Raw genomic sequence first — 26,481 nt, forward strand, 5'->3', positions numbered from 1 at the left:
ATTAGTGAATGGGCTACCAAGCAAATAAAGCTGGGACGAAAAGATTTATTCATCTCCCAAATTACAGTTTTTAAGTTGCCATTTTATTTTTCAGATTCTACTTTAAGCTGAAACGATTTTGGAATTTTATCATTTGACTACTGTAGAAACATAATCAGGGATTTGAAACTTATAAGTATTTATCACAACTGAAAACAATCTTCTCTAGAAGGGGTTAATGGAAAAAGGAATAATAGGAGGTGGAAGATAAACTGCTGCTTTCACAACTGGTGCTGCAAACAGCATTCTAACTAATTCAGATAAGCAGCAAACATAGTTGTTAGGGGATATTTATGACAGCTGCATCTGTGTGACAGCAATGAAGCATTAACAATGGCAACGGGCTTTCTATAAAACACATCTGCAAGAAAGATAGACAGGTAGCTAGGCTGACTATCAATCCTCAGGACACGTGAATAATTCTATCCTCACTGGCCCATGTGCTGTTAAAATCAGCTCCGTATGTATATATATATATATATAGAAAAGCTTGCTATTCGGTAAAGAGCCACAGCAGTGAGTAATTTTTATTTTTAATTCTTAAGAATATGTGTGTTCACACATCATTTTAAAAAATCCAACAATGATTAACAGGTCTCTGTGAGTGTATTCTGAAGAAGAATACACTCAACATTTTCAGGTTATATTTGTAGTTAATTTATGACTTGTTATCTTACCCATCTTTCAATTAATTTAATGGGATCATACAGCTCCAAAACAAACAGATTGCATCCCACAGTTTGGGGAGCAAAATCCTGGAAACTTATTCAAGAGCTAGGCTCATTTTTAAATTTAGATCTTAGAAAATTTAAATGGTGCATGCAACCACTGTCTATTTAAGTAACTGTTAAGATGCATGAATAGAATAAAAATTATAGCCAAATAATAAAAGGGGTCTTCTCTTTCACTGAATTCGCATAACTTCCATTTATGCTAATGGGAGTTAAGCACCTGCTCTGCAAAGAAAATAGACCCCTATCTGTGAAAATAAACGTGTACAGTATATTTTCCAGATACAATGCTCAAATCAAACAACCAAAAACGTATGCTATATAAACAAAGCATCATGTGGCCTACCTGAAAACACTTCTGTTTTATATTTTACTTCCTTAGTCGTAGACCTTGAGATATTACTCATGCCTTTGCTATTTAAATGTACCAGAAAGAAAAAAAAAAGGATGGACAAACTCAATCTGGTGATTTCAGTGAGCTCATACACAATCCTCTGTTTACCCCTTCAGAAGTTCATAATAAATTGCATCAGTAAATCTGTATTTGAGCCACTGCTCTCTGCCATCATCTTAAAAGTCATGGAGGACAACTGTACGTAAGAGAGGAGGGCATGGCACTGTGCTGGGACCCCCTGCAGCAGCTGCAGCCTCAGCTGGGACAGGAGATGAGGCAGACGATTGTTAACGACTGTGACACCAGAGTCCCTTGCTGCAGCGCCCTTCTGGCTGAGCGTGAGGTCTCCCAGGAAGGCGCGTCTACCTGGACTTGAATGGAGCTCTCTCCACTGGCAGTCACAGAAGTCACAGAACCTGTATCAGGAGGTTCTTGACCACGAGGTGGACAGAGAAAGGCTGCCCCTCTCGACTCCACCTAAAGTAGGCATCATAGAGATCTTTCCCAAAACTCTAAAGTATAATATACTTTCAGTTAAAATTATGATGTGATCAAAAGAGGGTTGTGGGGAAGTACATTAGAATATCCACCAAATATCCAAATATCATGATATTTAGAATATAATGTCATTGCTATTCTTGTCCAACATTTTTAAATAGTCTTAAGGAATAGGTAATAATAATATCATATGGCATGTACTACAATTAACCCTATCTCTATAAAGATTTCTCCTTCTTCCTAATGGTCTAGGTCAAGGCCAAAATTTTTAATTTCTGATCTGCATTGTGAGTGGTATTGAAAGCAGTACTCTTGTGGACAGGAGGGGATACAGAATTTGAGGGGCCCAGTGCAAAATGGAAACATGGAGCACCTTGTTGAAAAATGTCTTAACAACTGGAAGACAATGACAACAGAGCATTAAACCAAGCTCAGGGCTCCTGTGCACGGGGCCCTGCGAGACGGCACAGGTGGCACAACCACGAAGCCAGCCTCACTCTGAAACAGGACCTTACGAAAGATAGCCTGCTGCCCCCTCCTCCCTTCTCCTCAGCCAAACAGAGGTCTCGGTCAAGTAAACCATGGGAGAATGAACATGAGATGTCCTCCGGTAGACAGACACCAGTTCTGTGTACTGAGGTCCCAAGGAAAACGGAGCCACAAAGTGTCCTCTAAAAACTACCATTTACTTCCTTATACAGATTGTATTGTACGGCTTATCTAAAAGTGTTCCATCTTCTGCCTAGAGGGTTCCGCAAAGCGAGGTTTTCTATCCAAAGGCCAGCGTGACCCTGGTATGGGCTCTGTTTTAATGGGGAGTGGAGGACCAATTTTGAATACAGATAATGGTAGCACTGTCTCCTGGCAATCTGATCCTCAGTGACATATCGTTTCTCTTTCTCTGTATTTTTTCCTTTTAAAATCACTTCCTGCTTAAACCCCTTCGCTCTCGTCAGCCGTGCACCAGTGTTGGATTTGACCTCAAATTCTAGATGGGCCAGGTTGCCGTGAAGGCGCTCTGCCTGGCTTTCTGCAGTGCAGGTGATTAGGAAGGCTGGGGAAGCACTGTTTAGGGGGTGCCCTTCTCCTCTAAGGACAGCTGTGCTCTGTCAGGTCTAAGTTGGTGAACGAGACAATAGTAATTACAGTTATGGCAGCTTTTGCCTATGAGCTACCATCTCTCCGAAGTGGGCTTCAGCTAAACTCAGCTGGAGGAGTTGTCTTTCCTTTTGGACGTGGAACCTCTACAGAGTTGGTTTTCAGAGACTTAGAACAGGCTATAGAGGCAAGCAAAGAGAAACAGAAAAGCACCCCTTTATTTCTCCCCCAAAATACACGTAAGTATTTTTGTAAGGTATTTACAAATTTAAGAGAAAAACTATACTTAAAACAAAATTACCTTGTAAAGTCTGAGTTTTTCTGAGCTATAGGTTACTTTTTAGGATCAAACAATACAGAAAGAACTGTTCAAATGTATAGCTTATCCTGATTTTTGGTCGTTCAGAAAAGGGCTAGAAGATTATAATATTACCTACTCTGAATAAAAGAGTATATCCCCCCCCCTTTTTTTTCCTGGTAGTGAATTTGTAGGGATAAACAACCCTACAAATTGTTTGGCCTATTATATGTCACAGAGATTTTTTTCTATAGCCTGTCTAGACTCCAGACAATAGGTGAGACTGGCCTAGAGTTGCGGACATTTCCATAGTCTGTGATGTCCCTTAGAAAAGTAAGGGCAATAATACAAAAATGAAAACCAGCCTGATCTGCTGGTACGATAGGAGAAATATGAGTATGACAACACTTTACAACTTAGAAATGATGACAACAACCTAGGAAGAAGTTTCAGCAGCCATATATCAGCCAAAGCAACTTTTACAAAATCATACATACTCCCCAAATATGAGTCATATTCAAGTAATGTTGTCCAATGGCTATAAAATCACTTTATTGCAGAAAATTCTGCATATATGTTATGTTGTATTTTCTTACTGCCTAGAGGTGGTGTGTGTGAATGTATATTACATATATATGAATATATGACCACAAATTATTTGTGGTCAACATACAGATTTTTCAAAATGCCTTACTTTAAATAAACCAGATTGTTAGACTATTCTGCTTTTCAGCCCTCTTGGATAAAACAATTAATGTTGCATATAATCTTAAGAGAATTAAGGGATGTTATGTATAAGCAAGGGAAGTGGAGAAAAGAGTTTTTAAATTTCATCTATTTTCTACCATTTCGTCTCTGAGCATGTCTCCACACCTATTTTCTCGCCTACCATTGTACTTGTTCTAAACAAAGGAAAGGAGGAGAGAAACCGTTTGTTTCTTTATATTCTCCTTCTTTGCTACCTTTTAAATTTTTTAATAAATGAACCAATGTAGAATACGTGTTTTTGTTGCTTGGTTTTATGATGATGAAGACCATGAAAAAGATGCACTGATTTTAAATATTCACTGAAGAAAATATTGCTTTAAAAATATTAGCAATATTTTTAATTCAGAGGGTATTCTCTTTCTCAAAGACTCCAAACTACGTCAATAGTCACTGGACCATTTGCATCTTCACCACTGGGGATGAATATTAACAGGGTCTTTGTCACTGTTAGAATGACTCAGCTTATGACATCAGGAGTAGTTGAGGGGCAGTGGGGGGGGGGGGGGAGTGGCATCTAATGAAATAGACAGCATGCAGTGAAAACAAGAGATTCTTCTAGCTGTTCTCCTTAGAGTTGTACATCCCCAAACAGAAAACTCCCATCTCTGAAGTCATTTAGTTCCTGTCTCTGGCCGAATTAAAACACATACATACACACGCACACACACACCAACCAGCTTGTTTCAACACAACCAACTCTACCATATAGCACCATCAAAAGTTCCATCGTAGAGCAAACCATCTAGGATTGCCACAGTTATAGAAAGCTCACTGATGAAACCATAAAGAACCCTTCTCAGTGTGATCAGCTATGTCCATCCACCAGGCACTCAAAGAGCACTCCCTAGGTCTAGGACGTTATATATACAAATGCAGTATATTTTCCCCCAGAATGCAAATGTTAGATTCACATTACACGAAAACAATTTACACAACACTCTTATTTTGTTTTGCTTGAAAGTTCAATATTTTCTTTGTCTTTAAGAAAAAAAACTCTTTAACCTCATCAGAAATGAAGGTTTTCGTCAATACTTTCTCATAGAGTAAAAACAAACAGATATGCTTCTGTAAAATTGACTGATAATGTAACATTAAGTATAGTATGAATATTCAAGGAGATTTATATGAAAAAAAAGATGTAGTTTTTTTCTTTTGATATGTGCCATGATATTCAGAATGACTTTACATGTCATATAACAGGATAAACCAGAGAAGTATACACTGCATATAATAACTTTGAATATCATGAAAACGATACGAAGTTCTGATTCGCCTCAGCTTTTTTAATTGTACTTTTACTTAAAGAGTAATAGTATATACCTTTTAATTGAACACACCAACTAAAGCTTGACTTTTCAAAGTAAACAACAAATTCCAAATTCAATGTTTGCATGATGAATTTGGCAAACTTTTCATTTTCATGAAACTGGGGGGAAGTGCCATGCTTCATCACAGGATAGCTGGGAATTCTACAGCACTCTGAAAGAAGCCCGATCATTATCTAACGCAGGGTCCTGTGCATGGAGACGGAAGACCAAATTAGGCCCTGAGGAAGTCTCACTAAACTCCCACTGAAGTCAATGGAAATTTGCAAACGCACTCAAGAGGGCTCTCAGGGCCCACAGGGTGCTGTCAGTAATTTCACTAGGTCTTCAAACCAGATATACAAGCACAAACAAAACAAAAAAAACTGAACAACAGAAACAAAATCAAAACACCCAAACCAAATAACATGTACCTCTCCGACGTCATAGATCCAAATACGGCCTTCTGAGTCCCCAACGGCAACTTCTTTGCCACCTTGAGCCCAATGAACACGGTTTAGGGCGGATGCCCCCTCAATGGCCACACTTGCTGTTGGAACCTGCCAAAGGGGTTACAACAAAGAATCTCTGAATATGAATTTAAATATACGAATTCACAACGATACGTTTAACTGGATGAGTCACCACTGCCTGCGTGTGCATTAAGTACTATATATCCCTTGTGCAGGGGTGAAAAGGATTCACTGTTCTTAAATCATATGCTCCACTGAATTAAAGAGTAGAGAGAAGAGACACTTCAACAAAAAAGGAAAAGAGGGAGAGTCTTTTTCCACAGTCAATGGGCAGTGAGTGACAAATATTTCTTCGGATTATGCAGGGTGCACAAACAACATACAAACACAGCAGCTAAATGGGATACTTCTTGATCAGGTCATGATTTATGGATCAATGGAGGGGGAGATTTCAGGATTTACCAAGATTAAGGATACTATAGAAGGGGGAATGGGGTATATGGTGGAATAAACGTCATATTAAGGGTCTTCAGGGGAAAGAAATGTATTGACCCCTCAAAACCTTATCAGAGAGGGGGTCCTCAGAAGAAGAAAAAGTAAGCAGGTGAAAAACTTCAAAACTGCAAGTTCTCCTTTCTTTTTTCTTTTCTCCCCCCGCCCCCACCTTTTTTCTTCCTTCTAGCAATACCAAGGTGTAGGAAGTTCTCCATAACTCTGAAAATGTCCTCAGGGTGATATCCTGATAGAATGTAGCACTTACTTGTAGAAAAGGCCTTACATCTCCTTTAATAAACACCTGAAATCTGACAATGTTGATAATTACAATATTAATCATTATTTAAGTGAACCAGAGGTGCTGAAATGGAACCTGCAGTATTTGTTACAAGAACCTTAATATTTGGAAAAAGAATTTTAGTGGGTCTACCCCTCTTTTCATCATCAGTTGTGTAAACACTCATCTTGAAGGTTGGAAGTTTATAACTGATAGAAAGATCAGATCTCCAAGCCTTCTACAAGAAAGTTGAATAGGAAATGACAACAGCCCATGAAAAACGAGAAAAGGTAAATGTTAAAACAAAAAAAGAAAAAAATATATAGTGAAAAGAGGGCCACCAACATCATCTTATGCCACTGTTTTAAGACCTGTGTCTAATAAACATGTCCTATTAGGATGGAAACACCACATGTACTGTGCCTTAGCTCCCCTGGCATTCTGCTATTCAGGGAATTGAAACCATCTGTTTATATGACATTACTGACCCAATACCTATCTTTAAAATAGCAATAAAAACTCCATCATATGTAAGAATCTATGTTTAAACTTAATCTTGAAATCAATAAAAATTCTTTTACCTACTTAAATCACTGTATGTCAATTGAGAGCAAAAATGTAAAAGTCCCCAGCTCATTTATTTATTTTTTTTAATACACAGTTTCTACAATAAAGGGACCTGCTGTGCAGTGCTGGAGACTGAATTTTTAACCAAACTTTTTAAAGGCCAAAACAATGTGAATTTAGTTTGGGCCATAATTCTGTCAATGCACTTTATTATTAGTGTGCTACTCAGCAAAGAAATCTGCGATTCAGCTATAGAGTTTCAGAGTTAACTTTTAACTCCATAATTTAGAGAGATCACACAGGATCCTACTTTCTCTAAAGCTAGTTAATATCAGATTTTATCTGTGAAGAATCTCAAAAAATTGAATAAAAAGTATTTAATCTTAATATAATAAATAATCACTCAAAAGAAAGTGATTTTTTTGATACATTTTAAATTATGCCTAAAACATTTTAAAGAATTTTATTTGGAATTAAGTAAAGTAGCAAACTGGAATAATTAATATTTTAACCATTTAAAAATATCTTCTTTTCATAGATATTATAAGTGGTTAAAAAAGAAAAAGGCTATCACAGCCTATAACATGTGCTAAAAGAATTATCAAATGCATGAAGAAAATGACAAAAATATATTTTATTGGTTTGACTAGTAATGAGCTTTCAGAATTTGATGAATCTATAATGAAAATAATCCATATATTGTCTCTGGCTTTCTTACTCTTGTATCTCAGTTTCATATATATTTTCATATTTTTTTAAAGACTCAATCATTTTAATTGCAAAGACAGGATGTATACACATAATTTACTACATTGTGTAGAGGTCAGTGACACTGAAATAGGTGAATATGAACTATCCTTGCACAGGAGCAGTCGGAATAACTTGGTTTAAAAGCACAATGTTTTGAACAAGGACAAAGAAACACTGAGACTTCAGGTTTGTTTTTTGTTTTTTTTAAACAAATCTAATTCCTAATCGGACAAATATTTGAAAAATCTTATTCAACTTGATAGAAGGCAAAAATGAGGGTTTTAAAAAGTGTTCAGTTCATTAGTGGATTTGAATCAGACTCAACGTATCTACTATTATTGTGAAAGCAGCACTACGATCACCGCAAAACTAAATGATCTGCATGCCAAGTAACAATTTTTTTAAATGGTTAGCAATAAAACACTTATGTGGTTGTCTCTTGATACCTAGAGCGAGGGAAGGGAAAAAAAATCACGTTTGGCAATGCTGAGATATTAATTTTGTTTTACCTAAAAAGCTGATTAAAACACAAAACTAAACGAGAAGAGTTACAGAGGAATTACTGTAGAACACTGTAGTTGGTAGAACACTCCATTACATCATAGTTGAGTATCACCTGAACTCACTTCTAAATCTGATTTCTGACTGGGTCTCCTAAATCAATCTGGAAAATGTGTTTTTGGTTGTTTAGAGTGAATTGAGTTTATTCTAGCAGATAGAAACAATATGATTTTAATCAACGGTGATGAAAGACTTTGGGAAACCATTACATCGTAGAGTAATAACACCTTTCTATAAAAGCAATAATGTTATAAACATTTCAACATCTGAAATGATGGGCACTGCACGTATTCGTGCCCTTTATTTCCAAAGATGCTTCATTACATAACTCTTGTCCTTGTCATACACTTCTGGTAGCCAAAAGGAAAAAATAGACGTAAATGGAAAGTTTTTTAAAAAGACAACTATTTGGCAGTGGTTTTAGGTGTATATAATCTTGCAAGGTACAGTGACTCAATAATAACACCTGAAGGATATTTCCCTGCCCCCTCCCAGAAAAAATACTAGGGGAGCCCGTCCCTCCTCATATCCTCCAGCTGTAGGCTTCCTAATTAAAAAGGCCGAGCTGTTTCCTGCTCAGAACACTTCAAAAGACCCCTCTCTCGTTCTCCACTTGACATGTAGTTTTCAGCACTTGTTCTTCTTACCTGTCCATTCTTATTGATGGAGAGCTGTCCTGAATCACAGACCAGGAGATGACGACGAGACCATTTTATTGTATTAAACTGAAGGACATTTAATATTCACGTTTTTTTAAAAAAACCCAACCAAAAACTCTGCTACCTGAATTAGCACCTCAATAATTTTGAAAAAGTGTAAAAAAGGAAAAATATACGTGGCATAATTTTTAAAACATTAATATATATTGCAAAATTTTTAAAAAGACTATTTCCTTATTGTTAATTGCTTTTTGAAAAAATTTTTCACTTGTGAAGGACTCTAAATGTGACATGTTAAAATCTCATTAAAAAAAAAATACTGAGTTTAACATACATGTTCAGAGTTAGAAACTTATAAAAGTCTATCTGTGAGTTCGGTATCTTAGACAAGGATTATTCACCTTGTAAATTTCAAATGGAGAATAGATCTAAACATAAACAGTCAAGAGAATCATCTTTTATGGATTTAAAACAGAAATTGTGCAAGTAGCAAACACTGGCAAATAGCCCTTTTAAAAAGCCCAATCTCAAGTCAAAGTCCACAAAAGCTTACTTTTCCAAGTGTTTGCCAATAGAGTTATTTCAACACCCTGAAATATGCCCGAGTGTCCTTTCCCGCAGTAAAAGGCGTGAACACGTATGGTTTTGCTCTTTGCAGAGAAGGGTCGTCAATTGTCCAAGATTCCGCCACGGTTTAGGGATGAAGTGAGATTAAATGATTTGGGGCCAACGCATCTGCCAATACCCTGCACAGCAGCGGAGAATGGGGGGTCGGCAGCCCAGCTGCAACTGGAGGGTCTGTCCAAAAAAGGCCATTTCAGAGAGAGGGGGAGACGGAGAGAGGCCGACGGCGCCCCCCTCCCAGCCCGCCCGGCCCGGCCCGGCGCCTGCGCCGCCGCTCACCTCGGTGTCATTGTTGAGGTTCCAGAGGTCCAAGCGCCCCATCCCGTCCACGCAGGCAAAGAGCGCGGGATGCACGGGGGACCACATGACATCGTACACATAGTCTGCATTGTCTTCAAAGGAGTAGAGCGGCTTGTTGTGCTGTAAAGCAGAGAGACCGTGAAGACTTTGTGGCGCTGCGGCTGCCTCGGGCTGTCTAGCGAGCCTAATTAAAAACTTTGCACATTCACAAAGTGTCATAAAACTTCCCGAGATGAAAGTCCTCGAGAAGGTGGACCGCAGCTTTAATGTTACTAGAACTGTCCACTGGCATAAGTAAATACGGTGGGGGGAGGGGGGCGGGGGAGGCGGGGAGGGACTCTTAAGGGGCTGGGGGCTGGGACGGGCGGGGGGAGGCGGTTTCAGACACAGTCGTGCGAGACATTCCAGACAGGTGGCCGGGGCTGCCCAGGAGCTCGGAGTTCTCGCCGGGCTACGCTCTGCGAGTCGCTCAGGGCCCGAACCCAGGCGTGCTCTGCCTGCCGGGATCAGACCCGCGGGGAAGGCTCTGGAAGCCCCGGCGGTCCCGGCGACCCAGAACCCTTCGCATTGAAGGCAACGCCTGCCACCTCGCGGTCGTTTTCTGTAGCTGCAACTCCGCTTCCAATCCAACTCGAGGCCAAATTTATACTTTAATGGCTCCTCTGCGGCGGGGATGGGGATACATATTTTAAAGGGATTTGTAGCTCTTCTGCGAGGTGAAAAATCTCGCGGTTCTGAGTCTCTGGTCTCTCTCTCCAGGGTCAGTTCACCCAAATCAGGTGGACTGGCGAGGCTCAATGCAATGCCCCTGAACCTTCGTAGGAGGCGAACCACGTTTTCTAGATTACCCAGTATTTCTAAGAGCCCTGAAATCGGTGTTCTGGGGGAAAATGCACTAGCATACCCCTACTGCATACAAATGCTTCCCCTTCGGAGGGATACAATAAATTAAAATGGCACTCTTGATTTCCTGTGAATATTGTCACATCAAAATAGCACAGAAGTCAGAAGCAAGTTTGAAAGTACACCAGAAATAAAACGTAATTGGACTTCATGAATTATTCATTCCATCTGGCGTGTCTTATTCTAATTTCTGCATAATGGCTTTACTAATCCCTGATCAATTAATGTAAAATGAAATTTAAATGATAATGAAAGCCCTAGAGATAAAAGAAATTAAGCATTCTTATATCCTCTGACAGAAATCTAAACAATGGGAGTTTTTTCCCCCAATGTCTTCTTCATCCAGTCAGCTGTCTGTACTCCTTTCACGGGTTCAGCTGAATGCCTGTACAGGCCAGAGTAATAAGATCAAAAAACAGTAACATACAATATGAACAATCAAATACTTTCTGCAGAAAATGTTCAAAGAATGTATCTGTGGGGAATCAGCTCCAAATATTGGAGCAAACTCCCCAAATGCACTGTGAGTGCAAATAAAATGCACAAAATGCGTGTGCTGAAATCAAGGTGAGAAAAATCATGGGAAGACAATAAAACTCCCACAGCCTAAACCTAATGCAAAAATTTGTTAAGGTAGTGACTATACGTGATTTCTCTTTCCAGGAATTATCTTGCTTTGGCGTTGCTGAGACGTGAACACAACTCTAAGACTATTAAAGCAACGGAAGATTTTAGATGGGACATTGTATGTGTGGGGCGGGTGGTGTGTGTGGTCTTATTTTTAATTTAAGTAGTACCTAAAAAGAACATGTGACATTGAGATCTCAAAAAGAATTAAATGGACATTTAGCCTTATAGTTTTGTATTTTAATACCCTATACCTCTTTTATGCCAAAAACTTTATTATATCCCCTATGTGCACTGTAATTTGGAGCTAAGATTATCTGCCTATTTGCTATTTATGTAGCTTTTTTTCTTCCTCTCACTGTTTGGATGCGGTGATTCAAACTAACTTCTTCAGCAAATCTGAATACCCAATGACCTTAAATTAATATGATTATATCATCTTTTTTTCTTATTAATATAAAAAAAAGGCAGGGTGGAGTAGCTGCTCCTTCACTGACTACTTGTGAATATTAAATTCTAAGTCTTCGTAGAAGATTATTCCTGCCCCAAATTCTTGATTTTTTTAGCTAGCTAGTCACTATTTGTGACTATTTAGCTAGCTAGTCACTATTTGTGACTATTTAGCTAGCTAGTCACTATTTCTATTTTTTTGTAGCTAGCTAGTCACTATTTGTTAGAGAATATGAGTAACACATTTTTCTTAAAATCAAAGAGTAGAAAAGACTTACACATGCTTTAAAAAGTCAGTTCTCAGTATCTTCTCTTAATAACCCAGCTGATAGTATAACTGAGTATACAGAGGTCTAGACATAGATGCACACATACATTCAATAAACACATAACTCATCTTCAGTCCTTGCTTTGATCAATTAGAAAACCATCTAGCTTTAAACAGTCATCTTCTAAGGAGTTGATATTACTCGATATGTTAATTCTCTCAAATTCTGCTGCTAATCTCTAGTGTTGTTTTTTTCTTTTGGTGTCTTCCTTTTGAAGAAACTTGGTCAAAACTCTAGTATATCCTGGAGATTTTACTTTTTAAACATCTGGAAATAACTGCTTTGTTCATCTTACCAAAAACCAATTTTCTTGTGTTTAACAGTATTGTATTGAAATGCTATTATTCCCTAGGTTTTCTTCAGCTTCCTTATCACCTCCCACCTCCAAGACTGAAGTCACTGTGCAAGTAATTCTAAGCTACAGATTGTGCATGTTTGGGGCAGGGAGAAGGATTTATATTTTCAAAGGCTTTGTTCTAACTTTGATAAATTCACAGGATGAAGAAGTCTTGGTCGAGATTGAAGGCATTTTTAGGGTGCCAAGGGGACCGACATCTATGAACCAACAGTTCTCACGTTTAGAACGGCACATGCTATGGGCATAGGCTAATGCCACTCTTACAATAGTAAGCAGTGCTATTCCGAATATTAAGTGCAGTTTTTTCAATAGAGGAGTCTTCCATTCTATCTTATTTGGGACTCAAAGGGTAAGCTGAAAACCTCATTGAAAATTTGTCTCAAACACTTAATATAAAACATTTCATAATTTACATATATATCATGAAATATTAACAAAATATATCAAAAGCATTAGGGTCTAAAGATTCTGTTTTTGAATTTTGAAACATATGTTTGTATCTACAAAGTTGTTATAGCTTGCTATTGCACTGTCACCGATTTTAGAACACTACAAGTTTTGAAAAGGTGGAGAGTGTAGGGGCAAATGTGACCAATGATTTTTGAGGAGGATACTATAATATCATTTATATATATTAAAGATACAGAAGCTTGGTGATTTTAAATATTAACCCTACAAAATACTCAAGGCCATTTAGTAAATTAAATATCATTCCACTATGTGTTACTGTAGAAAGCGTTTTTTAAGACAATCAAATTTCACTAGACACAAACCCCTTCACTTGCGTGTTCTCTTTTCTGATGCCCTGATCGGTATCAGAGACCTGTTAGAGAACAAAAAGGAAAACTGCCTTGTAACGCAGCCTACGGCATGTGTGACACATGCCAATGAAATAAAGCTGTGACGCCCTGTGTTTTAGACGGGTTTCCAGAACTGTGCCAAAATGTTAAAATATCCAGACACCGACCAGTGTGATTTTAATGCCCTGATTCTCAGACAGAGCGGAGAATCAGGCTACCAGTCACCTCCCAGACAGACTTGAAGGGCAGGAAAGGGTACATTATTGGGTGCTTGCGTGTGCCTGACTCTATACACACATTGTCTAATTTAATCCGCATAAAATCTCTGTAAGGTAGACGGTATTTACAGAAGAGAAAATTATAGTTCAGGAAAGTTAGTAACTTTCCCAAGGCCACGAAGGTTGTAAGTGGTGGTGTTGGATTTGGTTCTCTGGTTTTTCTAGCTGTTAAGCACATCCTCTATATGCTGGAACCGTGTGGTCCTCTATGAAACACAGTGAAGGTCTTCGGTCTTTACAGAAAGAGCAAAAGATCTGTTACCTCTCCACTTTGCTGTCCCCGTCAATTCAACCAATACTTACTAAGCACACACTGCGTAACTTGTAGAAAGAGTTCAAAAATATCACATGCACAGTGTTTCGTTTCCTGAATCGGTTACTAATAATCCTGAAGATGTTACCCATACAATTCCAGGCATCCTTAGCACCTTGTGACACTAACAGAAGTCTTTCTCTCCTGAAAACCAGGAAACAGGATGAAAATAGGCCTTTAGCCAGCAGAGATTAAAGCAGGCCATGCATTGGAGAGCAGAATAAAATGATGCTAAGAGGCAAAGATCCGGGTTCAAGTTCACTGAATGTCTATACGATTTCGGGTGAGGGACTCATCTGATAGATGCGGATAACACAGCGAGTATGGAATAGGAAAGGAAGTAGGAGAAAGTGGAAAAACTACAGACCTTGGGAAATTTAACTTAACATTCTTGGATCTGCAGTTTATTTTTCATCTGTAAGATGGAAAGCTAGAGCAATTGACCTCAAGGGTTCCCACTGGCTTTGTGATTCTATGACTCTGTTCTGTGGTAAGGGCTGAGTGGAATAAAGCATGTGAAAGTTTAACAAAGAGTTATTCAAAACTAAGTATTATAATTAAAGCCATCTTCCTTGATGTTCTGTGGAATTCATATCATAGTGACTCTTTTTTACTTTGTGTTTCACCAAAATACACAAAGATGTACGAGGGTAGTTTTCAGTGAGAAAAACTGAAATAATAAAAGTAATAAAAGACCTCCTATTTGACCAGAGAAGGGATAAAGAATATTAAATTTACATAAGAGAGGCAGGTAGTGAACTCTGTTCAAAAACGAACAGTTACAACATCCATCAGCGTTTTACAATAAAGACGATCTCTGGACTGAGCTTTGATTTTACAAGTATACTTCTGACAATGAATAGAGCTGCGTATTTTTCCAATCAGTTAACTGTAAAATGATTTCATGAGAGGTGAATTTCTATTTCTGACGTTAGAAATGTACCAAAGTCACATCCAGGGAATATAGTGTTTGTTTTATTTTCCTCTATATGATTTATTTTCCTCCTATCAGGCAGCTCAAGGCATCCTAATGGGCTTTAGTTTTTCGAAGGTTGGTGAATAGGAAGATTTGTGTTAAAATGCCTCCTAATACCTCCAAACACTGTGGTTCTTGAGGTTGCATTTGCCTGTAAATGATTAGCTCTCAAAGCCGACTTAGAAATGTCTACCCAAACCATGAACCTTTCTTTTGGTGAGGAGGGAGTAGGGAAGGGGGTGTTACATGGGTAGGTCAGGTCAGGGTGGACGACTAACAGTAGAATTTCTATATTTTTATTCTGAAATAAAAGGAAAACAAATGGAATCTTACCTTAAAAACTATATCTTGTTGGGGGAAAAATGATGACCAAAATACTAAACAATGAGTAATAAGAAAATGTCCTTCAAAAATTGTCATGTGGGTTCCTGTGAAGTAATTAAAATAAATAGCCAGCTAGTTCTTCCAGGAAACATTAAAATGTGAGACCACAATATCACTTTTTAAAAAACCACCAAAGGACCCCCAAACTTCAAGCTCACACAAAAATGGATGCTTCTACCATAAAAAGAAAGTGCTTAAACAAACAAACAAACCCAAACTCACAAACCAAACCAAACCAAACCAAACCACCAACTTGCTTGGCCCAAAAGAAGCGTTGCGAATTTGGTACTATGGCTGGAAAACATTATTTGCAACTTAATGTAGTGTCTTTCTAAAGCACAAAGTATCCTGTATTTATCTTAATTTCTGTGGCTAATATTGTAACAGTATTGTAATGATACCCGAATCATATCTTTACCTGCTTCTACCATGGTCAGAAATTCAAAATCAGGCATAAACACTTTGGGTGAGCTATTCTTAACAGAAGATGTACAGTGGGTCTGTTTGTTGTTTGTGCGCATTAACCAAAAATACATTTAAGGACTTTAACTTGAATTAGTTAAAAGAATTACAAAGAAGCTTATAGAAATCCAGGAATTTAGCATTTGCCTCTCTATAAATGTAGAAGTTTTGCTAAATAAGTACTGAAGCCACATAAAAGGTGTTCTTTGCTGCACTACCTTCCTCTACGGCTTATTTGCATGGAAGAATCCTTCTAATCCAGGAGGCGCCACCAATAAAGAAGATAATTATCCATATAAAAGAATGTATACATATTCACAGGTTCTGACTAGTATCTGAGTGTTTAAAGCCACGGAAAAAGCTACCAGCTATGCCTCCCTCATTCATAAAAGGAGTATTTCCCCACACTGGCACGAGTTTTATGCATATCAGCTCCACCTAAAGGTTCTCCTTTAAAACAGGCATTTTAGTGAAACAAATCTGTACAGAATCCTTGTGAAGACACTCAGCAAGCAGGGGTGATCTTCTGAATTGAGCTGTTTGCATTCACCTCAGCTGCTAGGGCTCTTTTGGTAAGTTCTGCCTCTGGGCTTATTTGAGTCGAGGCAGGGCAGAGACGGTCACTCGACGGTTGGCTCATTGGTACCATGTGGGTGGCCATCCTCTGGACTGACCGTCTCTCTCTGACAGACTCTGTGGCTGTAGAAGGAAGCAAGCAAGTTCAGAAGAGCCCCTCTTTGGTTACTGCTGCCCCAATTCTACTCCTACCACGGCCGAGTGGTTTCATGTGCAACATGACGTTAGTTAGAGAAAGAAACATTCGATGTGAAGATAATGTTCAGGTGGATGAGAGCGCGTATTAGGAGGCAGGCGGGAAGGGATGGAGACTGGTGTGAAGGATTAGCCGGTGTAGAGGGATGCCCTAGGGCTGGACCTAGAAGCAGCTAGAAGTATGGTTGTAGCCGTGTCTTGAAAAGTTAGAAGGCGGAGCCAGTATAGACATATTTTGCAGGCTTAAGCAGCTTTGTTTATTTATTTGTTCCTATTGCGGGTTAAACTGCACAACTGCATTTTATTAGTGGGTAGATTAAGTGGCAGAATATTTCCACTCTGGTCCTTAAACTGTCCACCTCCATCCACTCTAGCATCTGGCTTATAAACTCCCTCCCCATTGTAAATAAATTTATATTTAATATATATTTATAAATTATATACATACATATATATGTAAATATATAAATTTACAAACATATAATTCTTAAAAATTTAAAAAGATAAAGTTATAAACCTAGATCCATGGATTACACCTTGATTCTCCCTTCATAACTTATGTCTAAATTCCCCAGGTAAACACTTGCCAGTTCTCAGAGCTAATCTGACATTAGTGGTCGCACTACATTTAGTAAATATAACATTTAGACAAATTTCATTTCTTTTTTGAATTTTTGAATTTTATATACACTAATATGTATAAAATGGATAACTAATAAGAACCTGCTGTACAAATTTCATTTCTTTTCAAGAAGTCACATACCCAAATACCCAGGTTTAAAATCTAATGGTAAAATTGTCAGAGTAATTAAATATTTCATTCTACTTGCTCAACAATTGAATGTATATCGTATACATTCAATTGTTATATATGTGTCCTACATACATGTGAAGGGCACATTTTCAAAGGGTCAAGGCAAGTTTTTTGTGGGTCTGCACCCCTGTGTCTCCTGGTGTTAAATGCAATGTATCTTTTATATTATATTCAGGAGTAGGATAGCTGACAGTTGTGTTTATTTTAACGGTGGAGAGAACTGGCACAGAGAATCCCACGTAGCAGAAGTTCAAAGCATTCAGTTCAGACGTGGAATACATTTGATATGCTTCCTGCTTTGCAACAGATTTGCTTACCTTATTTTATTTTGCCTAAACCAAATTGAAATTAACTTCTATTCAAAATGGAAACACCAGCTAAGCATGAGGTAAGGTGATTCAGGATACTAAAGATGGGCATGGGAAAATAACCTAGTATTAATTATGAACCCTGGACGATTTGCAAGGCTAAGAGGTCATATGAGGCTGCCCAAGATGGACCTACATTGGTCTGATCCAAACACAGCTACTTTGGGGAACAGAGATGACTTTTAATTTATCTTCCAACATCAGACATGACATGCGGGTTAGATCAGGAGGCGGGGGTGGAGGTATCTTTGAATCTCCTAACTGTGTAGACAGTTGTATCTGTTATTTGTTATTCTCATTCTCTCTTCAAACATTAGTGCTTAGAAGGAGAAGGCTGGGAAAGGCAACTCACGCAGCATATCCGTGAAATGAAAAGGCAAACATTTCCGCTCTGGTTAAAAGAGCAAAAGAAAGGATTCAGCAAGCCCTTCTCGCACAACAATAAAGCCCAGTCAGCTGGGTGAATTTTAAGTCTCAAAAGCTTTTGCACTTATATGGATTATTCACACATGGCTGTATAAATATTTAACAGCTATAGTTATGTGTTGGTGGGTGAATGTTTGGCGGGGTAGCAGGTGGGGGGGCGGCTCAGGTTGGGGCAGGGGTAAAAGGACAGGAAGTATGAACACAGGCTAAGTCTGGCTGTGACTTGATGATTACATTCTTGTGGTTTCTTTCAAAGTTAAAGTATTCTCCCTGGGTGAGCTTAAAAAAGGAACCCCCTTCTTCCCCCCCAGCCCCCGCCAAAAAAAAAAAAAGGGAAGAAAAGAATCTGATGACTGGCACAGGTAGTTTTATTGAAAGCCGATTTTAATGTTTGCTACCTTATGTCAGGAAGGGGGAGTGAAAATGAGGATAAGGGAAGAAAAAATAAGTCAGACACCACCTGAATGTCTTGTTTACCAGAGGCAGCTAGCAGGGCTTTGGGCTTGTGGGAAAAAATGCACTCTGTCATCGGTCAGTGTTAATGGCAGTAAACTATTGATTTCATTAATCTTCTTGCTTGTGTTCAGTGTTATGCTTAGGTACTGTAATAGCCAAATCTTTAACTTTTGATTTTTATTGTGTTTTCCTTCTTCTGATATTTTAAACATTTAACAAAATGCTAGCAGAAATAGATATACTCAGGGCCCTTGGTTAGAATTACGTAATTATTAGGACGTGCTTCCAACACAGTTTAAAATAATCTACCCTACCTTAACAAAGTACATTATTTCACTTAGGATATCCAAAAGTATTGATTCATCAACAATGATTTATTGAGGACCTACCATATGCTTCCTACTTTGGGAAATCAATAGAAATACAAGATCTGACTGTTCATAAGGACTTGAAATCCAGGTAGGAGAATGAAAATTATGAAATAATAAGAGAAGAAATTGTTTGCTTGGGAGCCTATTTTCTCATTTTGTTCCAAAAGGACTGATGTTGTCTTACAAGTTAAATATACTGCAAAATTAAGAATAAACACACAACAGAGGCAGATAGAATAGATAGCTAATACTAGGATCCTGATGATTACAATCTGGTAATGAATCAGCTCTAAATTTCCTGATAACTAAGACAAAGGGGGAAAACACATCGTGTCCCAAGGAGGTACGCAGATTTCCCCATATGAAGAAAGAAAGAATATAAATTCCTCCTCAAAGACACATTCTTGGGAAAAACTCAAGGAGAAATTTACCATGTCTGTGAATCCCTGGAAAAGAGACTGGCTTTCTGGTTTGTTTATACCAAAGAAAGCGAACAAGTAGGTAGCCAGGTGCTAAATTCTGTGGTACAGATGTTAGGTGCCAGAGGAATTCGGAGACTGGGGGGATGGCATGTTGGTGGTTACCTTAGTCTGATGTGGTCAAGGAAGGTATTATCTAGGACAGGTGATGGGACCGGCCTTGAAAGATGCATAGACTTTGACAGACGGTAAGGAAGCCAGTCGGTGGGGAGGGTGGGGGAGAAGCAAAGCATACAAAGACCTGGCTGTGTACATCAGCGTGGAATTCCCAGGTGGAAGGTGAGACGTGGGGACAGCCCAGCGGACTCTGAGGATTTGTCCTAAGGAATAATAGGAAATAATTTTGGTTTGGATAGAGTCGGAGGTAAGGACATGTTATGAATGGTCTTGAGTATAGAGTTAAGACTTTTTAATGCAATAAGCTACTCATTTATTAAATATGTACTGATAAATGTGCAGAGCATTGTGCTATGTGCCACACAGGTTCAGAGATGTCTAACATTCATGCAAGGGTTTTCAGCTTTTCTATGATAGAAAATAGAAGCAGCAGCAGAGTAGGGGAGGAAGATCTGATTTGTATTTTAAACATGGTACATTTGAGTCTCTGGAGATGACACTCAGGTTAAGCCGGCAGTCGAAATGTAGGTCTGGAACTGAAAGAGGGGTAAGCTTGAAGCCTGTGCCAAAGAATCATTCACGAGAGGTGCTGAGGGAGAGGAGAGAGTGCTGCAAGAATAAGTAGCAGACAGTATGATACAAGATGAGTACTAAAAAGAAGCCAGCACACTTGGAATTAGGGGTTCACCAATGGTCTTGGAGAGAGAAGTGTCAAAAGGCTAAGAGGGTAGGTTGAGGAGTGGCTGGGAAATATGGCAGTGGTTGGTCTGCACGCATGTTGGCTCTTCAAGTGGTTTGGCCAGCTAATCCAAATTTTCGGACATGCCGGGACTTCCCTGGTGGCAGAGTGGTTAAGAATCCACCTGCCAATGCAGGGGACACGGGTTCGAGCCCTGGTCCGGGAAGATCCCACGTGCCGTGGAGCAACTAAGCCTGTGCGCCACAACTACTGAGCCTGCACGCCACAACTACTGAGCCCGTGAGCCACAACTACTGAAGCCCACGCACCTAGAGCCCGTGCTCTGCAAGAAGAGAATCCACCTAAGTGAGAAGCCCGCGCACTACAACGAAGAGTAGCCCCCGCTCGCTGCAACTAGAGAAAGCCTGCACACAGCAATGCAGACCCAACGCAGCCAAATTTAAATTAATTAATTAATTAATTTTAAAAAGAAAAATTTTCGGACATGCCTGTGATACTTTAAGCCAACCCATCCAATCACAAACCACAAATCTCTAAGAGGATCCTAATATTACTGGTGTTTGTATCTAGGTCTGCCTTCTTTATTTCTTAAGACCACCCACTTGTCATTTTGATGTAACATCCTTGACATTTTGGACAATCTCTTATGTGGCCTTATATCTCACACTTGGCATTGAGCCTGGCAAACACTGCATCTTGAGGCAGACAAGGTGCATTGAAAGTGGATGCTGAAGCAGGTAGCATCTGGGTGCAGTCCCATCTCTGCCTGACACCTCTGAGCAGAGCCTTGAACTTTCCCCTGATTCTTTGGGCTTATGATTCTTTCTTAGTCTCCCCAGGGCTGAACCTCCACTTTTCCTGATGGGTTTTTGATTCAGCATCCTGCTTAGGTTATCTCTGACTCTAGCATGCTACCTTGGTTTGAACCTTTCCCCCCAGTCTGCTACCTTAAATGTAATCTCTGATGAAGACTACCCGGTCATGGCAAAGGTTTCAGCATGTTTGCAAACCATGGGCAACGAACCAGACATAGGGGACTGTTTTTGTGGAGGAAGGTGATATGAAAAAGAGTAATAAAAAATTAGGCTTGGACAGTAGGAAATATAGTCAGGCCTTCCTGTGTATTATAGGAACAGGGTATTGGGAATTGAATGTCTGATGAATTTTATCTCATTAAAAACAAAAAAAAACTTATCCTGGGATGTAAAATATTAGTATGTACCTGAGATTCTTTTTAACACATACATTTCAATTGGTGTGTGTGTTTGTGTGTGTGTGTGTGTGTGTGAGAGAGAGAGAGGAAAGGAGGAAGAGAAAGAGAGAGAGATTGATTTGAGAAGGAGATCAACATACTTTTTCTTGGAATATTCTTACATGTTTATTTGTCTGGAGAAGAAGAGTGATGCCTGAAAACAAGAGAATGCTGTACTGACCATAAGGAAGCCTGAATCCAAATCAGCACCACACAGCGACTAGATATCCTGCACCAGTTAATAAACGTATTCTGAACATGGTGATAATGATGAAATAGGTCTTTGGATTCAGCATCAACAAACTTACTTCTCTATAGAGCTACCATATGATCCAGCAATCCCACTCCTGGGCATATATCCAGAGAAAACCATAATTCGAAAGGATACATGCACCCCAATGTTCACTGCAGCACTATTTACAATAGTCAAGACATGGAAGCAACCTAAATGTCCACTGACAGAGGAATGGATAAAGAAGATGTGGTACATATATACAATGGAATACAACGGAATATTACTCAGCCATAAAAAAGAACGGAATAATGCCATTTCAGCAACATGGATGGACCTAGAGATTGTCATACTGAGTGAAGTCAGTCAGACAGAGAAAGACAAATATCATATGATATCACTTATATGTGGAATCTAAAAAAGGGGTACAAATGAACTTATTTAAAAAACAGAAATAGAGTCATAGATGTAGCAAACAAATTTAGGGTTACCAAGGGGGAAAAGGGGGGGGGGGGCTAGGGATAAATTGGGAGATTGGGATTGACATATACACACTACTATATATAAAATAGATAACTAATAAGGACCTACTGTATAGCACAGGGAACTCTACTCAATACTCTGTAATGACCATATGGGAAGAGAATCTAAAAAAGAGTGGATATATGTATAACTTATTCACTTTGCTGTACAGCAAAAACTAACACAACATTGTAAATCAACTATACTCCAATAAAAATTAATTTTAAAAAACTGCAGAGATAACTACTTCTGATGTTACTTCTGAACTGTGGAAGAAGTTTCTATGCTATAAATCCAGGCATTTAAGATGAACCTATTAACGTAAGTCCATGATTTTCATGCAAAAATCACATTCACAAATGCCAGCAATTGGAAATTAAATGTATTAAAGTCCTGTAGGAACCAAAAAAAAAAAAAAAAAAAAACCAAAAAAACCAAAAACAAACAAACAAACTTACTTCTCACATTAACCATAATGCATCAACTGTTCCTGCAACTTTCCCTCAACATCCACGGGTCCTTCAGGGCTTTGCTGCCCCTGGGAGCCAGCCTTGGAGGTACTGGAGCCCTTCAGGCACTAGGGGTGGGGTATGTGTGAAAGAACCTCAAGAAAAGCTCATTATCGTTAATTTGTTTGTCCATAACCAAGGGTCAACTGTGATAATGAAATAACCTTAGTTTTTGTTATAGGCTGAATTGTGTTGGCCCCAAAAGTCATACGTTGAAGTTCTAACCCCCAGTACATCAGAATGTGACTATTTTGATATAGCCTCCTTAAAGAGGTTATTCAGGTTAAATGAGGTCATATGGGTGGACTCTAATCCAATATGACTGGTGTCCTTTTAAGAAGAGGAGATTCGGATACAAATATGCACAGAGGGAAAACATCGGGAGAACACGGCCATCTGCAAGCCAAGGAGAGAGGCCTCAGAAGAAATCAACCCTGTCAATACCTTGATCTTGGACTTCTAGTCTCCAGAACGGTGAGGAAATAAATTTCTGTTGTTGAAACCACCCCATCTATGATACTTCGTTATGGCAGCCCTAGCAAATTAATATAGCTCTCAAAGGAAAAGAGAAGGAAGGCTCTCTTTTTTTCCTTGGCTTCTAATGCACACCCACATGGGCACATTTACCCTATGATTCTGCATTTGTGGAATTGCCCCCAAGAGTGCAAGGCAGAATGCTGTTTTCTTTGCAGTCAATGATGGCAGCTCACCCTGTGTTTACTGTGTCTTCCACTGGAAAGGGCCTGTGGTGAATATAAAGCCTCTCTGGAGGCAGCAGAGCCTCTTTTTAATTTTCAACTTCACTTTACTTCACACCTCTAGTTCTGCAATGTTGCTGAGACAACTGGGACAAGTGAGGACACAGAGTGGAAAACTCGATGCTGCCTCGATACCAACGCGCCCAACCATTGCAGGGACCCAACTGAACGTGAACCAGAAATGACAATTCTGTCTGATTCAGTCAGTCACTTTTGCCTGGATAGAGAGCTGTTTTCTCCCCTGAAACAAAGTCTGCCGTGCTTCAGATGAGAGTTTATTTTGGTTTAATTTTGTCACCCTCTGCAGGCTCCGTCTTGAAGTCCCTTTCTTTTAGAAAAGGTAGCTGGAGGGTGAGGTGGGGATGGGGTGAGAGGGCAGGTAAAGGCGAGGCAAGCAGGCAGGGTAGCTGAGCATGACATGGGTCCAAAAGCGGAGCCCTCTTACCCAGGGCCTGGGGTCAACCTTTCACCTCCAGAGCAGGCAGGCCCCTGCCGAGCTCTCCTCATCAGCCTCCTTAAAGGCTAATTCCTGCTGAATGGGTTCCTGAGGCTGGAGAAATTTCAAAGAATTTTTGAATACATCTCTACAGCCCCTTCTCTTAACAATAGGATCTATCAAACAGCAGGGGAAGGCTCTGTTTAAAAGCACCGACAGGAGATCACAAGAATGTGTTTGATTGCCAAAGTGACTAATTTATTTTTACACAGTATTAATGATGCTACAATAACTAATATCTATAGCCTGGTTTTGACAGCTTATTGCAAGCGTTCCCATTGTTTAAGAAAGAAGGAAAAGGAAGCCAAAAAAGAAAGTACGAAAGAGAGTGTTTTATTTTGCTACATTTCCATTTGTTAACAAAACTCCCCATAAGCAAAACCAGAGGTCATTAGCAAACAACCAAAACATGCCTGTCTCCAGAAGAATACAGTTCCCTTCATCATTTAAAATACAGCTCTGCTGAAAACCCGAATCAGGACAAATCCTTAACATGAAAAATTCAGTGCAGACTTGAAACCACCTGACTTTACTTTGGGTTTGTGCTCCTTAAAATTACCTAGAAAATACCATAATCTTCTCTTCGTGCGCTGGGTGCGGGCCAGGGCCCTGGCTCCAGAGGCAAAGGGTAAAACTAAAAATCATGTCTGAACAGACAGCTCCACCCTCTCTCCCAAGTCCACTTGGCCTCCTGACAAAAAGTGAGGTCTGAAGCACATTCATCCAGGGCCTGGGGTTTTGGCCAAAACTCAATACTCTTATAGGACAAACAAAAATGAAATCCAAAATGTTTTCGCCCTCGCCTTTAGAAGTCAAATGGGCTTAAACGATTGTACTGCATACGGCGAGTGGTTCCCGTTTGCTATGTAATAGGGAACCAATAGAAATGTATTAAATTGTAGCTTTTTGTTTAGGAAAAGGATCCTTAGCTGAGAGTTTAAATTCCAAAGTGTTTTTTTTGATAATAATTGTGTGTGTGTGTGTGTGTGTGTGTGTGTGTGTGTGCAAAAAATGAGATAGAGAGAAATTGAAAGAGAGAGAGAGGAGAGAGAGATTTCCATATGGAACCAAACACTTTGGATTAAAGGTCAACTATGGGGGGGGGGTTGGAGGGCACAGGGACCCCACGGTGGGGTGGGGCTGCTTGCCTGGCACGGGTGCCCCAGAATGTGGGTAAGCCTCTCAATGCCCTTCACTCTCCCTCACTGAACGCTTCAGCTCTTAAGGACTCTCTCTCCCCAATGCCCACCCTCTCTGACACCCCTAATCTCCCTCACGCTTTGGATGGGTGAGAGCCAGGAGAGACTGTCAAGTAATTTTTACCTCCTGCTGAGCTAGTGACAGGCTCAGTACAAATAGCTACATCGAGAAAGTACCTCCACGCCACAGATTCCAGAGCCAGGGCTCTAACAAGACAGTCCGGGGCTATGAATACAACCATCTGATCCCACTGGGGCAGATCAGTGCTGAAATGGCAGGACCACGCGTTCCAAATGTGCTTTCCCCCTCGTCCCCTAATCAAAACCCTCTGCTCCAGCCAGTCGGCTGGGTTCATAATCCCCGCTGCACACTGGAACCCTTCTGTCCTTCAAGCCTTTACTCACGCTGCTGCTTTCTATCACTGGAGAAAGAACGACCAACAAGGGATTAACCTCCAAAATATACAAACAGCTCATGCAGCTCAATATAAAAAAAAAAAAGCAACACAATAAAAAAATGGGTGGAAGATCTAAACAGACATTTCTCTAAAGAAGACATACAGATGGCCAAGAGGCACATGACATGATGTTCAACATCACTAATTATTAGAGAAATGTAAATCAAAACTACAAAGAGGTATCACCTCACACCAGTCAGAATGGCCATCATCAAAAAGTCTACAAACAATAAATGCTGGAGAGAGTGTGGAGAAAAGGGAACCCTCTTGCACTGTTGGTGGGAATGTAAATTGATACAGCCACTATGGAGAACAGTATGGAGGTTACTCAAAAAACTAAAAATAGAGCTACCATATGATCCAGCAATCCCACTCCTGGGCATATATCCAGAGAAAGCCATAATTCAAAAAGATACAGGCACCACAATGTTCACTGCAGCACTATTTATAATAGCCAGGAAATAGAAGCAACCTAAATGTCCATCAACAGAGGAATGGATAGAGAAGATGTCGTACATATATACAATGGAATATTACTCAGCCATAAAAAAGAATGAAATAATGCCATTTCAGCAACATGGATGGACCTAGAGACTGTCATACTGAGTGAAGTAAGTCAGACAGAGAAAGACAAATATCATATGATATCACTTATATGTGGAATCTAAAAATGTGGTACATATGAACCTATTTACAAAACAGAAATAGAGTCACAGATGTAGAAAACAAACTTATGGTTACCAAGGGTGAAAGGAAGGGAGTAGGGATAAATTGGGAGGTTGGGACTGACATATACACACTACTATATATAAAATGGATAACTAATAAGGACCTACT

At 39.5% G+C, this 26,481-nt stretch overlaps 1 protein-coding gene across 4 annotated transcripts in view; it reads right to left on the bottom strand.

Annotated features, from left to right (window-relative positions):
- Positions 1–26,481, bottom strand: part of DYNC1I1 (dynein cytoplasmic 1 intermediate chain 1) — a 334,077-nt gene that overhangs the window by 15,193 nt on the left and 292,403 nt on the right. For all 4 annotated transcript variants that reach the window (XM_082471864.1, XM_082471863.1, XM_082471862.1 and 1 more), the window contains 2 exons: positions 9,816–9,956; positions 5,565–5,690 (listed from right to left, as the gene is read on the bottom strand). In XM_082471864.1, the coding sequence (XP_082327990.1) occupies positions 5,565–5,690; positions 9,816–9,956 (267 nt within the window). The remainder of the gene's footprint in view (positions 1–5,564; positions 5,691–9,815; positions 9,957–26,481) is intronic.

Source organism: Balaenoptera physalus (genome assembly GCF_965194825.1).
Source record: "Balaenoptera physalus genome assembly, chromosome: 8".
NCBI lineage: Eukaryota > Metazoa > Chordata > Mammalia > Artiodactyla > Balaenopteridae > Balaenoptera > Balaenoptera physalus.